The following is a 17173-nucleotide window of genomic DNA, read 5'->3' as shown; positions in this document are numbered from 1 at the left end:
GCCAATTGCCACTTTTCGCACCATACAGAAATTCTCTCTATATAATTTTGTAACTGGAATTGATCATCTGATGATTTTATTAGACGGTAAATTACAGCATCATCTGCAAACAATCTAAGGGGGCTGCCCAGATTATCACCTAGATCATTTACGTAAATCAGGAACAGCAGAGGGCCAAAGACACTACCTTGCGGAACGCCAAATATCCCTTCTGTTCTACTCGATGATTTACCGTCTATCACTACGAACTGTGACATCTCTGAGAGGAAATCACAAATCCAGTCACACTACTGAGATGATACTCCATACGCACGCAATTTGATTAATAGTTGCTTATGAGGAACGGTATCAAAAGCCTTCTGGAAATCTAGGAATATGGAATCGATCTGAGATCCCTTGTTGACAGCACTCATTACTTCATGGGAATAAAGAGCTAGCTGTGTTGCACAAGAATGATTTTTCTGAATCCGTGATGATGATGAGTTGGGTTGAGGGGGCGCTCGACATCACGGTCATCAGCGCCCTGACAAAAAATTAACATGAAATCACATGGATGGGGACGAAGGCTGTCCCCACATGCAGAGCAGTTTATAAACATACTAAAGTCTGCCGCCCTTCCCCACCAGTTGAGGGATGAGGCCTGATAGTTCACAAAATTGCACCACTCTGCTAACACTGGTATCGGAATCTGCGAGGACGGTGGGCAGATCTCCAGCGAGACCACACGTAGCCACAATATGCTGAACTGGGAGCGGCATGCTACAAACTTGACAGAAAGGTGGATCCTTGCCCCAGAGGAGGAAGCTATCTGTGAAAGGGCTATGCCCGATACGCTGTCTGGTAAGCAAAACCTCCTTCCAGTGGCGAGGCTGACACGAAGTCCACCAAGCTTTTGTGGTCGGTTTGAGTGACCGCAGTTTGTTGTCCAACAGCCGCAACCATTCAGTCTCTTGTACCCCAACATGGTCAGGTACCCAGCAAAAGATCACCTCCTTGCCATGACGTTGGAACCACTGTAAGCAGTCATAGATGAGCTGAATCAACAAGTCTACTGGATACATTTGCTGAAGCGCTTGCAGTGCACTAAGAGAGTCGGAACAGACAAGAAAACTTTTACGGTGATGTCTGTGAACCATCTCCAGTGCCATTGGAATGCCATATAACACCGCATCATAATTTGTAAATTGTTCTGGAAAACGTACTTTAAAACCCCTATCAGGGAAAATCACAGAACAACCAAGAGCATTCCCCTACTGGGATCCATTTGTATAAATAATGATAAAACTATGGTACATACTTAAAATAGACGAAAACAAAGTTGTACAAACCATATCTGGAGTACAATTTTTCGGATACTGCGTCAAGCTTAAAAGCACTTTGAGCCTCCGAAGACACCAATGCGGCAGTGCGTTCCTTCCCTGGGTGTGCATTTTCATGCCCGAGAGATCCAGATCCTTGAGGCAGGCCGTAGCGCGTATACCAAATAGGTGGGCCGCTTGGGGCCGATTCCTGAATAGTTGTTCGAAGGTGGGTTGGATCACTGAACTAAATGCCGATGACTGGGGTGACGCTGAGGTTTTCAGCGCCTGTCAAGCCAAAAGGATACGTCGCCGAATCCAGAGTGGTGGTTCACCAGCCTCTGAACTGGGCTGATCCGAAAGGCTCCAGTTGATATCTGAATGCCCGCATGGTGGACAGCATCTAACACTCGGAGGTAGGAAGGACGGGCCGATCCATAGACCACGCTGCCATAGTCTAAGTGTGATCGAACAAATGCCCTATAAAACTGTAGGACCTGTCAGCTCCCCATGTTTTTCCACCAAAGCATTTCAAAATGTTCAACAACCAGAAGCCCTTTCTTCGTAGGTCTTTCAGGTGTGGGAGCCATGTTAAATTTCGAGTCAAATAATAAACCCAAGAAGCGCACTGTCTTGAAAAAGTAAAATATGGTCCCCCATTGTAAGCTCTGGTTGGTTAAAACTTCAAGGGGCACAATTAAAATTGACACACACAGTCTTCTCAGGTGAGAACTGAAAACCAGTTGTCTGGGCCCAGATTTCCAGCCTCCTAATGGTCAGTTGTAGCTACCTCGTCGTCGTCGTAAGTTCAGAGGAACAGTGGAAGATTGCAAAGTCCTCCAAAAACAAAGAGCATTTGACAGGGCTCCTGACTGCAGAGGAAATGCCATTGATAGCGATGGCAAACAATGTAACGCTGAGGACACTGACCTGGGCCACACCATTCTCCTGAACATAGCAATCAGATATGGCATCGCCAATGCGATAACGAAAACACCTGTCCTTGAGAAAAGAATGGATCAGAAGTGGCAGGTGTCCACGTAGTTCCCATTCATGAAGTTGGCGAAGGATTTTGTACCTCCAAGTAGTGTCATATGCTTTTTTGAGGTCAAAAAACACACAAGCTAAATTGTTTTGGCGTAAGAAGGACTCCTGTATCGCCATCTCCAGTAGAATTAAGTTGTCAAGAGTGGAACGGTAGCCCCTGAAACCAGACTGGGAGCGGCTAAGGTAACCTTGGGATTCGAGCAGCCACATGAGGCGGCGGTTGACCATTGGTTCGAGTCTTACCAATACAACTAGTAAGGGCGACACTCCGATAACTGTTAGGGGCGCTCCGGTCCTTACCTGGTTTCCAGAATGGAATTAAGATTGCCTCCTTCCAAGTCGTGGGGTACTGTCCACCAAACCAAATCTGATTTCAACAAGAGAGCAGCTGACTTTCGCTTCAGGGCACAGATGACGAAGCATGGTATAATGGATCTCATCAGGTCCTGTAGCAGTGTCTTTGTCTGCAGATAAAGCTGATTCCACTTCCCACATGGAGAATGTAAGGTTGTAGAATTCTTCATTACGTGAGAAAAAATTGAGCTTCCTCATCTCTGCAGTCCGACAGAATACCTGAATAGCAGGAGCTTGTCTGGATGACTTAGTAACAGTAAAGAAGTGTTCCGCTAAAACGCTCAAGCCATCTCTTCTGGCGTGTCCACCAAGACCCCATTATTTGACAAGGACGTCTTATTGATTCCCAAACCTGCGCAGTGGAAGTGGACCGATTAATGGAAGTCATGAATTCCCTCCAGGAAGCCCTCTTCCGTTCTTTGATCACTCGCCTTGCATGTGCGCTCAGAGATCAGAAGACATGAAGATTGTCTGTAGTTGGTCACCATTTGAAGTTCTGAAGAGCTGTCCGTCTGGCCCTGATTGCCAATCGATAGTCGTCATTCCACCACAGTACAGGCTGTCGTCCAAGGTGGTTACTAGACCTGGGGATGGACTCTGCTGCAGCCCTTTGGATCTCATGAGTGATAGGGGCCACCGACTCTCGTGCACAATCCTTTTGTTCAAAAATAGCCTGTCGACTATACTGTAACCAATTTGGCTTTTGTATCATCCACCTGCATGGTCTCCTGCTGGTCACTGTCCTAGGCGGCAGACGAACCCACACTGGGAGGTGGTCACTAGAATGTAAATCTGGAGCCACTTCCCACTGAACTGAATCTGCAATAGCTGAGGAGCAAAAGCAAAGATCAATAGCTGAAAAAGACCCTGTAGCTGTGGAAAAGTGAGTCATCTGACCCACGTTCAGAAGGCAGATATCCTCAGAATGGACGAGTCGCTCGATCAGCCGACCCCTGGAGCAAGTAGTACCCGAGCCCCACAGCACATTGTGGACACTGAAGTCCTCCACAAGAGGGAATGGGCGTGGGAGTGCCTGGAAGAGGTCTGCCAGTGCGTCCGCATCCAAAGTGTCATGGGAGGGGGGGGGGGGCGGCAGCGGCGCAGGTACAAAGAACACACTGCGATAGTAAACGGTGAGAAAACTTTCACAGCAATTGCTTGGATGGTCGTGGCAAGAGGGACAGCAGAGGAGTGGTACCTGTCATCAAGGAAACTAGCCACTCCACCTTTTGCCCTGCCTACAGTAGTATTGTCTTTCCTGTATATGTGGTAGCCCCATAATGTAGGTGTGTCTGTGACTTTAAAATGCGTTTCTTGTAAGCAGATGCAGAATGGCTTATCCTGGACCAGCAGCTGCAATTCTTCCAAATGTGAGCGATATCCATTCAAATTCCACTGCAATACAGAAGTCCCCGTGGAAGCCATTGGTTAGCGATGGTGGTTCTTTCCTTTCTCCCTCGTAGGCGATGATTTACTAGGGTGGTCAGGAGGAATGATAGCTGGTTCCACGTTCTCTAGTTCTTCCGATTGGAATTCCATATCTTCAAGAGCATTGTCACCATCAGAAGGGAGAGCGCTTGTCGATCCGAAGGCTTACTTATCGCTTTCTTGTACTTAGAACTACTTTTAGAAGAACTTTTTACTTTACTTACAGGAGGAGGAGGCTGCCTGGGTTGCTGAGATGGCTTAGGTGGCTTCTGAAGTTGGGGAGTGGTATGTGGCTTAGGTGGTAAGTCTACTGCTGATGGCTTCCGAGTGACATCAGTTGCAAGTGGGGCATTTCCCCCACAGGTACAGCGACAAACTTGAAACTGTGGTCTGAGTTTGTGTGAAGGCATCACACTTAGCTATTGGTGTTTTATGGGCTCATGCAAACGAAGTTGCAAAAACCAGTGGTTGCATGGCTTTGTAAGCCTTTTAAGCTTCACCATAGGATATGCATCTCTGTACTTTCAACTCTTGAATTTCTTTTCCTCGTTGTAAACCCCACACTTTCTGCTCCACACTGGGTGATCCCCAGAGCAGTTAACACATTTCAGAGGAAGTGTACAACAAGTCACTGACCCGTGAGCGGAGCCTCCACAATTGCCACATGTAGCCTTCCCGTTACATCCCATAGTGGTATGGCCAAATCTTAAGACATTTATAGCAGCGCATTGGGTTAGGAACAAATGGGCGAACCTTAAGGTGGATATAGCCGGCAAGGATATATTCTGGTAATTCATGAGTACTAAACATTAGAATAAATGTTGCCGATTTTTCCAATTTGTCATTGGCTCTCCTCATATAATTCTGCACCTCTTTGACGCCCACATTCTTCCATTCTTCACACAACTCCGTGGGGTCCATCTCCATTATATCGGAGCAGATAACCACGCCCTTACTATAGTTAAGGGTGTTACGCAATTCAGCCTCGATTGGGTAGTCACCTAATGCATTACATCCCAGAAGCTTAGATATTTGGGTGGAATTAGCAGTTAGTCATTTTCCTCAAGGCGATTCATAATGTTCCATTACAGTATATGCTCAAAAATCCTATGGCAAATTGAAGACCTAAAAATTGTGTGTTCTTAATGTATGATACACCAAAATGTTTAGCAGAGACTAAAGTATACTACAGAATATAAAACAAACAGAAAATATCAAATTTCATCTAGTTTGACATACAATGCCCCCATTAATAAGGGTTCAGCAATGAAAGTTACTAACCTCTTCTGGGGATAAACATGTGGACTTATGAGGTACTTCACTCAAAAGAATTTGGAATTCAGGAATCAACTGAGCCTATGTGTACACTTGTGAGAACAATATGTTTCACAAAGATGTCCAGTCTCTTTCATCATTTAATATTAAATAAATAAATAAACAACAGCTATATTGCCTCAGGTAATTAGTAATAAACCCAAACAAAAAATGACATAAAGTAACAAATGTAACTAAATTTAGTTGTATACTTTTAGTAAATAAATAAAATTCATACTATATTGTGGCAGGCATGAGAAAGGTTGCATCACTACAGCTTCCAGATGTCCTGTACCCTAAATGATATAACCTCCTCCCACGTTGGGAGCATTGATCCATTTTAATTCTCCTTCTCCTATTAGTGGGACAATCAAAACGCCTCTCATTACAGAACAGAACACACCTGCCGTAAGTAGCAACCCACTATAACAAAGCTTTATTTCTTCTATGGATAGAAAGTTGAACACAATAGCTTATTCACTCCATCTTTATAATGTGAGGCTTCCTTCACCCCAGTATTGCTGATAATCACTTTCTTATTAAGTTGTCACTTGTTAATTTATAGTACTTCCCATTCTGGAATTCCTTCTGGAGTTCCACAGTTTCACCTAGAGAATTGGTGGTAGTGTTAGTATACTCAAATTTCTCTAGTACTTTTTGTACCATTAGCTCCATGAGATAATTCTCCAAATTAGTCATAAGTGTTTATGGCAGTAATTATTTCATCATATTCTTCGTTCTAATGCTTGTGCTTGGCCTTGCATACTGAGATTTGATTATGTACATTTTCCAATTCACAGGTTAAAAATTCCTGCCTTTGTTGCATCCTATCATTTACCTCTCTAAACTCTTCTTGAACTTCACTCCTGACTAAATCACATTGTTTAATTATCTTCATTTGTAACTCCTCATGCAACTTTAATAAGTTCACTTCTATCAGTACATTAGTAATTTTATCTACTTCTGTAGCTACCTTCTGTAAATCTTTTCCTGGTTTGTGATGCTATTAGAACTCTACTTTGCTCGTTTTAATGTTATTACATAACTCATCTAATTTCTTTAATATTTCTGGTAAACCGCCTTCTGTACTGGGGGTAGCAACTGGCACACAGTACTGACAAAAAATCGCTGATTGCAGAAACAACACTAGTCCAAAAAAATTATATATCAATGATTGCAGAAACACCACTAGTCATGGAGTCTGAGTTTGAAAAAAAATTGTTTGTCGGAATATTCTGTTTTCTTTGTTAGTTCAATTCTTTTTGTGAGATACATTTTCAGGTGATATCCAAACACTATTTTCAACGATGTTGTGATTAGATTATACAATGATTTTAATACTTTAAGTTGGTAGACGTGTTGTCCCTGAAATCACTTGCTTTCCACAAATATAATTCTGTGTTACTCACCGGTTTATTTTAAAATTTACTGATTTTAACAGAAAAACTGTTATAGTGAGGCTCAATATTTTCTGCACATCAACTTTATTGTTTCTCAATACCAAAACTGTTATTTTAAGTTTACTTAACAGCTTCTGAGCATCAACTTTTAACTAATAAACACAATCAATTTAATAGTAAACTTTATGAAATATTGCTTGTCCCCATGTTTCTTATTCACTATCAGGCCCTTTACTGTCTACTGAAGGCCAGTTGCAGAGTGCTAGCAATTAAGTTCCAGTGAACAGACACCTAGTGTTAACTTTAAAAAAATTACGCTTCTGGAAATAAGCTATATTGTTTGCTTAAAAAGCTTAATTTTTCTTCCCGACCATTGCATTTCATATGTATGCAGCAATCCACAGAGTTAGTCTGGTGAGCCTTTTGGGAGTTAATGGTTTTTTTTATTTGGATTTATTTTTTAATGGAATTATGCAACACAACTTTTCCACTTACAACAGAAAAATACATTTTTATGTACATAGACTGAAGCGCAACTGAAAATTTGTACCAAGCCCGGAAATCAAATCCGAGTCTCCTGCTTACTAGGCAGGTGTGCTAGCCACTAAGCCACCGTGGCACAGTGGTTCGCACAACTGCGCGGATTGCCCTGGCATGCATCTCTCCTTGTGTGTAAGGGGAAATTTAAATTAGACTGGGACAGCAGTGAGAATCTGGATTGAGGAGAAAGGCATGCCAGGGTAATATGTACAGTTGTGCAAACCTCTATGCCAAGGTAGCTTAGTGGCTAGCCCATCTATCTAGTACGCAGGAGACCTGCTTTTGATTCCCAGTTTGGTACAAATTTTCACTCGCCGCTTCAGTCCAAATACATAAAATCATATCTGTATGAGACCAGTAAAGTCTCTCGAACAATGTCATTTCATAAATATGTACTACTTCAAATTCACATGTTAGTTGAAAGCATTACCTCTCAGAGAAACATGTATATTATTCAAAAGTTGAAGCTGGTGGGATGGTCGCACAGACGGGATGGTGTAGAGTTTGACTGTTGCTGACCTACATAGTAAACTGAAAATAAAATAGGATTGAGCTGCTGATCCCTGCCAAACTGAGGATATACCATAAAACAGGATGCTCACCTCTACCATAGAGATCCTCAAAATCTTTTGCAGCAAATTGTTCAGTATGTAGAGGACTTGTAACTAAGGGTAATCTTTTCCATCACAATATAATTTTCTAAGGCTGAAAATAGAATTAAATACACCTTGCATTATGAATATCAACTACAATAAATTTCACATTTCTGACTGTTTTGTGTAATTTTCACAAATGCAAAATGTGGTTCAAAAAGCTGCTTTCAAAGCCAATGAAATACTTCTGCTAACAACTTGTACAATTATTTTTTAGAATTAGTTTGCATTTTATGGTTTATTTATGTTAAAGACAGAAAAAAACACTAATTATGATGAAACACTCACGATACTGAATTTCATTTCTATGTTTATTAACTTCTTTGACAAAAGCTAAACATGTATAATTTGTTGGAATTCCACTTTGATGGGGGAAAACACCATTAAAGAAGACTGTGGAAATTGGAAAACGAAATTTGTACAACTGAATAGTACAACAGTACATGTCTAATTCATAGATTTTCATGCATACATTACACCTACAAGACATTTATTTATTTATTATTATTAATTTTTTTCCTGTGGAACAAAATGCTTGACAATGTGTGGGACCTTCCACCAATCAGTGAAATATTCTAGAATAGTAGACATTAGCAAACACCTGCTTTTGATTGCACACAAAGAGAAAGTAATAAACAAAACGATTGTAGCCAAAAAAAAAAAAAAAGTTTTATGTAAGTTCCATAATAAATTCACAGCCTTTCAAAGTCCAATACATCAGTTTCCACCTTAAACAGAAATGCAGATCACAGGTTTTTTTTACATCGTCCATATAAGTTCATCTTGAATTTGTCGTTTCATTACTACTTGCACTATTATTGAAACTAGTTTCTGAGGAGCTGGTGCTGCAGCTGCAAACTTCACAGTTGAGTTTCTGATACTCATCCCTTCGCACACTTGATGGAACTTGCTCTCCCGAACTACAGTTTCCAGAATTAGTAGTTTCGCTTTCATGAATGTCTTTGGCTGCATCAATATCCAAGCTATTCTGATCAACTTCACTGTATTCTGATGGAGACGACACATTTCTGGCAGTTTTCCGTGCTTGGGTGATACCTCTCACTACCTCAGCAGCGGATTCATTATTGCAAGGATATAAGATATCTTCATCTGAAGAAGAAGTAGTAGGTACTGATGACATTAATGGGAATGAATTACAAGAGATTGGTGGATGCCGGACAAACAAACAGTAGTCAGAGTCATCATCAACATCTTCATCATAGCTGTCACTTGCGTACGTCATGTCAAAGTCTCCATCATCAACAATATCCCAAAATTGCTCTGTTGATCCTTCATAAGACATTCCTTCCCAGTCTACCATGCTCCCCACATGTTCATATGTATACATAGAAGCACCAAATTGTAAACGTGCAGCTTCAATTTCAAAACGAGGAACTAACACAGTGGGAAGGTTTAATACAGATACAACTAATTTGTGAATGACAGAAGGACACAGCTTATGTATTAGGTTCCAATGATCCTTTACCAAATTTGGATTTACACCACAGTATTCTTTGCTACATTCTGACAAATCAGAATTTACGTCGTCTGAACTTGATTCAAAAGTTGGACGAGCTTGTACATTGTCAGTTTCAATTAAGTCATCATCCCAATTTTCTATAGCATCTACAGCAGGCACTGTGACTGCGGTCTTCATTTCTTCTTTTGTTTCATCTTCTGCGCCTTTTAAATTAGTAAGCAATTCAAATGCCTGAGCTGAAAGAATAAATTGTACAATCACTACAATGGCATGAGTATAATACATGGGAATATCTGACATCATTTTGAACATCTAGTCATGTTACAACAATAATCTGATACATACCACAAGCAACTACAAACAGAATATAATGTAATACTTACCCAATGGTTTCTCGAATAATATATGGTGCAAGATCTGCCGGACGCACAATTGTTGCAGTCCTGCCTTTACATGTCCAAACAACAGTATACCTATTTCTTGCATTGTTATTCCCTTAAGCAGCATTTCTTGTGCATCAAATTTAGTTTCACTAGACAGCAATTTCTCCAATTCTTCAAGTACATTTGGAGTGAAAAGTTCTGAGGTGTATGTATTATCAACAACAGGGTAAACAGCACATGCCATAACTTTATTCATCAAATTAACATTGAATGGCAGAGGTCTTTCTATAGATTCCAGTCTTGAGTGTGTGAAAACTGATGAATGATTAATGTATGGAGATGACTGCTGCAACAAAGGTGCATAGAGTGCAGAAACACCATTTGAGGTCGCCTCCACTCCAAGAAGTCTGTTAGTTTGGTCTGCTGAAGGTAGTCTGTGCCACCTAGCAGCATACACTTTTGCGCGATGTCCTGGATCAGCACCTCTGTGTAATAAATCCATTGCCAACTGAGGGGAACCAGCCAGCATAGCACGCCACAATGCAGTTTCATTTGAAGAGTTCTGTGACTCTAATGAGGATATCTGAAATCATAATTTTGAACATTTGTAAGTACCTTATATAACAATGATGCATAATAAATTGTTCAAATGGCTCTGAGCACTATGGGATTTAACTGATGAGGTCATCAGTCCCCTAGAACATAGAACTACTTAAACCTAACTAACCTAAGGACATCACACACATCCATGCCTGAGGCAGGATTCGAACCTGCGACTGTAGCGGTTGCGCGGTTCCAGACTGTAGTGCCTAGAACTGCTCGGCCACCCCAGCCGGTGTGCAGTAATAACTGCAGGTAATTGACAAGAGCGGACAACAACAATATGGAAAAGATAAGACTGCTGCTCACCACACAGAGGAGGCAATGATTTGCAGGCCGGCACAATGAAAAGGACTGCAAAAATATTTAAGCTTTCAGACAAAGACCTGCTTCCAAAACAGAAAACATGCACATTTGCACAAAATATGTGGACACTGTCTCCAGCTGCTGTGTGAATGTGTGAATGTGTGTGTGTGTGTTCAAAAAATGTCCAAATGTGCGTGAAATCTTTTGGGACTTAATTGCTAAGGTCATCAGTCCCTAAGCTTACACACTACTTAACCTAAATTATCCTAAGGATGAACACACACACCCATGCCCAAGGGAGGACTCGAACCTCCGCCAGGACCAGCCGCACAGTCCAAGACTGCAGCGCCTAAGCCCGCTCGGCTAATCCCACGCGGCAGTGTGTGTGTTCTACTTTGGAAGAAGCACTTCCTCTGAAAGCTTAATTTTTTTGCAGTCTTTTTCATTGTGCCTGTCTGTGACTCATCACGTCTATTTGGTAACAATCTAGCCTTTCCATATTGTTAATATGAGTGGTTGAGGAATTTTTCAATGAGTAATGGATACAACATTTTAAACAAAAAGTAATACAGCCAAGAACAGTTTAATATCCAAATTATATTCTCAAAAATGATTACACACACACTGCATAAATTATCAGTAATACCCTTATTTACCTAAACTTTGCTGGTCCATCCAAAATGCATCCACCAAATGAAGTTACAGTAATATATACACAATTTATTGTCTTCTCTTTGAAAAGAAATAAAAATGTATGGAAAGTATGAAAATTGTACTATATTACTGATTTGTAAAACTGTACTTGTGAATACAGCAGATTTGCTAATCTGTGTGAAGTATTACACCAACAGCTTAATGACAGATTCGTATAACATTAAAGTTGCTCATGATATCATTTACGTGCAGGACAGGAGCTTAATTTGAAGACAGTTTCTATAGAGTAATTGTTTCGATGCTATGGAGAATTTTTAACATTAGTGGGGCATATACCACATGTTCAAGTATAAAATGCGGATTTCAGACAACAGATGTTGCACCAATGAAGTTTCTGCTCTAAAGTTCTGACACTGCGTCATTTTGTTATGTCATCAACAAGTGACAGATGCGTAGGAGTGATAAATATGGGAAGTGTATGATAAGTGTTGTGTTGTTGTGTTCAATATGTTGAAATTTATGTCAAACAAAGATCATCTGCAGACAGGATTAATTTTTTGTTTTTATTTGAAGAAAACTGCTGCTGAATCATTCCGATTACCTCGAGAATCTTATGGTGAACATGCTCCATCACAAGATATGGGCGAACAATGGTTTCGGCACTTCAAAAATGGTGACTATGATGTTGCAAACAAGGAACAGGGAAAACTGCCAAAAATATATGAAGATGTGGAACTGGAAGCATAGCTCAACAAAGATGATTCGCAACCACAAAAACAACTTGCTGAGCAATTGGGCATTAGTCAACAAGCTGTTTGCAATCAGCTACAAGAGATGGGAAAGGTTCAGAAGACTGGTAGGGTACTACATGAGTAGAACGACAGGCACATGGAAAAGCACAAAAAACCGTGATATTTTGCTCACTCAGTACAAAAGGACGTCTTTTTGCGTCGTATAGTTACAGAGAATGAAAAGTGGATTTATTTTGACAATTGCAAGTGCAAAAGAAAATGGGTAGACCCAGGCACACCACCCACATCAACCGCAAGACCACATTGCTTTGGCAGGAAGACGATGCCCTGTGTTTGGTGGGGCCAGAAGGGCCTGTTCTATTATGAACTGTTAAAACCTGGAGAACGGTTATTACTAAATGTTACCAACAACAACTGACCGACCTGAACCATTCGGTGCTTGAATACAGGCCACAATACTGAAACAGGCAACACAAAGTCATTTTCCTTCATGACAATGCACCTTCACATGTTGGAAGCACTCAGCTGGGAAGCTCTACCCCATGTGGCTTACTCACCACATTTTGCTCCTTCCGATTACCACTTGTTTCCATTGAAGAGTCATGCACTTGCTGAGCAGCACTTTCCTTCATATGAAGATGTGAAAAAATGGCTCAATGAATCGTTCACAGAAAAAGGGGAAATTTTTTACTGGTGTGGTAATCACAAATTGCCCAAAAGATGGGAAAAATGTTTAACAATTTTTTAAGACTTAAATCACTTAATAACAGCAAGTCTTCTGGTCCAGACTCTGTATAAAAATTACATTTCTTTCAGTGTACGCTGATGCAACAGCTCCATGCTTAACTATCATATACAACCGCTCGGTCAATGAAAGATCTGTACCCAAAGACTGGAAAGTTGCACAGGTCACACCAATATTCAAGAAAGGTGGTATGAGTAATCCATCAAATTAGAGGCCCATATCATTAACGTCAATATGGAGCATGATTTTGGAACATATATTATATTGTGTTCAAATATTATGAATTACCTCAAAGAGAATGGTCTATTGACACACAGTCACTATGGATTCAGAAAACATCATTCTTGTGAAGCACAACTAGCTCTTTACACACACGAAGTGTAGAGTGCTATTGACAAGGGATTTCAAATTGATTATGTATTTGTAGATTTCCAAAAGGCTTTCGACACTGTACCACACAAGCGGCTTGTAGTGATATTGCATACTTATGGAATATCGTCTCAATTATATGGCTGGATTCATGATTTCCTGTCAGAGAAGTCACAGTTTGTAGTAACTGACGGAAACTTGTCGAGTAAAACGGAAGTGATATCTAGAATACTACAAGGTAGTGTTATAGGCCATCTGCGTTTATTATCGATATAAATGATTTAGAACACAACTTATCAATTGTCTTAGGTTGTTTGCAGATGATGCTGGCATTTATTGTCTCGTAAATTCATCAGAAGGTCAAAACGAATTGCAAAACAATTTAGAAAAGATATCTGAATGGTACAAAAATTGGCAATTGACCCCGAATAATGAAAAGTGCAGTCATCCACCTGAGTGCCAAAAGGAATCCATTAAATTTCAGTTAAATGAGAAAGCAGTCTAATCTAAAGACCATAAATTCAACTAAATACCTAGGAATTACAATTATGAACAATTTACATTAGAAAGAAAACAGAAAATGTCATGCAGAAGGCAAACCAAAGGACTGTGTTTTATTGGCAGAAAACTTAGAAAATGTAACTGATCTACAAAAGAGACTTCATTTTGAAGGCCTCGTTGTCTTCCTTGTTCTGTCTTCGGTACATCTGTACTGCTCTATGTACTTGCCGAGGCAAAAATCCATTGTTCAAGATGACTGTATGTGTTCCAGTTTCGTTTACAGGCTATCTGTCAGCACCTGGTATGGTATGGGCTTGGTGGATCAAGGTCTTTAGAATGCCATCATTTGTATAGGATCGTGTCAGCTAGTGGATTGGTCAGTATGAGTGGCCTTTTGAAACATTGAATGCCCAATTGAGCCATTACTCTTACATTGCAGAAAGATGTCTAAAAACAGCACGGAACCATCTTTGTCCACTTCCATTGTAAATTTTATTTCATCTTTGTCCACCTCCATTGTAAATTTTATTTTTTCATGTGTGGACTTCAGATCTTGAAGGAACTTCTGGAAATTGTATAAACCATGAGGCCAAATTATAAAGTTGTCACGAACGTATTCCCAAAACATCGTTGGTTTTAAAGCAGCTCAGGTGAGTGCTCGCCCTTCAGATACTTCCATAAAAAGGTTGCTACCTTGGAAACAAAGGAGCCCCATGCTGACAGTCAGATTGTTCAAAAAACGCACTGTCAAATCAAAAGTATGTCAAGGAGAGATGCTGCTGAAACAGCACTGTAATGTCAGCTTCAAACCTATTGCCAGTGAGATGCAATGTGTCCACCAATTGTACATTTGTAAAAAGTGAAACAACATCAAAACTGACCAACAAATCGCTGATTTCTATCTTGAGTGACTGGAGTCTGCTGATAAAATAACTCGAATTTTGTATATGACGGCACTTGCCTACAATGTGTTTAAGTAAATTTTGTAAAATTGTAAGTGGCTGCTTCCAGTTCTGCTCACTATTTTTTTATCAGCAAACTCCAGTCACTCAAGCTGGAAAGCAGCGAAACCAACTGTGTTTGACGATACTTTGTTGACACTTTTATAATTTGCCCTCAAGGTTCGGACAGTCTCCAAGAGTTCCAACATCAGAACTCCATAATAGAAAAATAAAATTTGCTATGGAGGTGGAGAAAGATGGTTGTTTGTCATTTTTAGACATCTTTCTGCAACATTAGAGTGATGGCACAATCTGACATCCAGTCTTTCAAAAGGCCACTCATTCTTACCTTAATTTACAATCTACTAATTGCCACCATTGTGCACAAATGATGAGGTTCTACAGACCTTGATACACTGAGGTCGTGCCATCTCAGATGCCAACAGCCTGCAAACGGAACTGGAACACCTGCAAACTGTCTTTTTCAACAATGGATATTTGTCTCAACAAGTACATAGAGTACTACAGATGTACAAAAGATGGAACAAGGAAAAGGATGAGGCCTTCAAAATCACTCCTTGTCTATCTTTTATTGGAAATGTTTCAGCTAACATAGGCAGAACATTAAGAAGACATAAAGTTAAAGTAATCTTTTGACCGTCTTCCAAAATATCAGTGTTTGTGGGATATATTAAAGACAACTTAAGACTTGTGTGAAGCTAATGTTTACAGAATTCCATATGAATGCAGCAAATCTTACACAGGGCAAGATCCCATTGCAGAATATCAGTGGCATATTCGTCTTCTCCAAGCAAATAGGTTCACTATCAATGAACACTGTTTTTCCACTGGTCATTCGATGAAACATAACGAAACAAAAATTGTGGCCCATACATCAAACTTTTGGAGTCAATCATCACTGAATCGGTGGAAATACGACTGTCTGAATCCCTTTATGAATCGAGACAGCAGTTTTCAATAAAATTCTGCATGAGACCAGATTATAGAAAAACTTAGTGCTCTGCATAATCTGTGGGTCTTCCTGTAATCTTACCATCAGAAGACAATCATTTTGATATCGGACAGGCGAGCTTTCACGATGGAGGGCACGTGGAGCAGTGCACAGACTTACAGCAGGAGTGCATGTGCTTAAGCAGTTCTTTTGAAACTTTATAGAAAAATACAAACAGTCCCAATGCTGCTCATGCCTACAGCCATAACCTTTTGATTGGGTTACAGAGTTTACCATACACAAACTTATTCACATGTAGGAGTCTGAGATAGTCTGCGAATGAGACATTTGGTGAACAGCATGAACGTTCTACAGTTCACATTTCAAGTTCCCCCGCCCCAGTTCTACAACTGCCAGAATACTTTTGTCAGCAAGAGTGTTGCCCTGAAGGAAAATGATTGATTTTAAAAGATTTTTTTAAAGTGATGATATGCTGATGCTGATTTCTTCAAATTGGTGCACAATATTGATGAGTTTTTGTTTTCCCTTTGCAAAGTAACAAAGGAGATGAATCTCTTTTCCATTTCACACTGGTTATAACCTAAGTGGCAGGTGGAAGTGAAGTCATCTCGTTTGGTACATGGTTTCCAGATAACAACAGCTGACTTGACTGTTGTTTTGCTTCAAGTGTGCAGTGATGGAACTATGTCGTATTCAAAGCAAACAGTCATACAGATCAGTTGCATTCTCCTTGAAAAGTTCCTAACATGGCTGTGAATTTAGTTTTCACTTTTACTTTCGGCCAGAATTCAACAAATGCTGTGCCATTTTGTATAAAATGTTAATTCTCCACGTGGAACATGTACCACACTCTGATATGCCTATTGCGTCAGCTATTTCTTTCACTTTTACTGATCATTCCATACCATTTTGTGTCTTTTTCTTGATGTTTCTATCCATTGTTGGAGTTTTAAGACTTGCTTTATATGGATCATCTTCAAGAGATGCACAACACATCTGAATTCAGTTATTCATTTCATAACTGTTAAAAATAAAGAAGCAGAGTCCTTAAAACATTGAAGAAAGTTCAACAACTATGAATGATAAACTGCAAAAAAAGAAGGGGAGGGGGGGGGGGGCGAGAATTTAATGATGTACTAGTACTTCAATTTATTTAAATGAAACCCTGAAATCCATCAACTTTAAAAAAGCTTCTATTTCACACAACAAGGTTGCATCAATCTTTATTGTATAACACATACAGAGATAAGAAAGTTGTTTCATCATAGATTTTCCATTGCTTGAAAACATAAATTTCACTGATATCAGTGCCACTTCTGTACCTGGCTGACGGATTTTCATGTTTTCCTGGTACATGTGGTTTGTTTGGGTAATCCTTTGAACAATTAATCTGTACTACATTCAAAATCACATTTGCTGGATCATACTTTGATTT

The 17173-nt window shown here is 40.0% G+C and overlaps 1 protein-coding gene across 2 annotated transcripts in view; it reads right to left on the bottom strand.

Moving 5' to 3' along the window:
• Positions 1-8326: 8326 nt before the first annotated feature.
• Positions 8327-17173, bottom strand: part of LOC126191107 (uncharacterized) — an 81876-nt gene continuing 73029 nt past the window's right edge. For both annotated transcript variants that reach the window (XM_049931846.1, XM_049931847.1), the window contains exons 6-7: positions 9898-10480; positions 8327-9750 (exon numbers count right to left, since the gene is read on the bottom strand). In XM_049931846.1, coding sequence (XP_049787803.1) covers positions 8813-9750; positions 9898-10480 — 1521 coding nt within the window. In that variant the 3' untranslated portion in view covers positions 8327-8812. The remainder of the gene's footprint in view (positions 9751-9897; positions 10481-17173) is intronic.

The sequence above is a fragment of the Schistocerca cancellata genome, chromosome 6 (genome assembly GCF_023864275.1).
Source record: "Schistocerca cancellata isolate TAMUIC-IGC-003103 chromosome 6, iqSchCanc2.1, whole genome shotgun sequence".
Lineage (NCBI taxonomy): Eukaryota > Metazoa > Arthropoda > Insecta > Orthoptera > Acrididae > Schistocerca > Schistocerca cancellata.
This window is presented reverse-complemented; position numbering and strand designations above follow the sequence as displayed.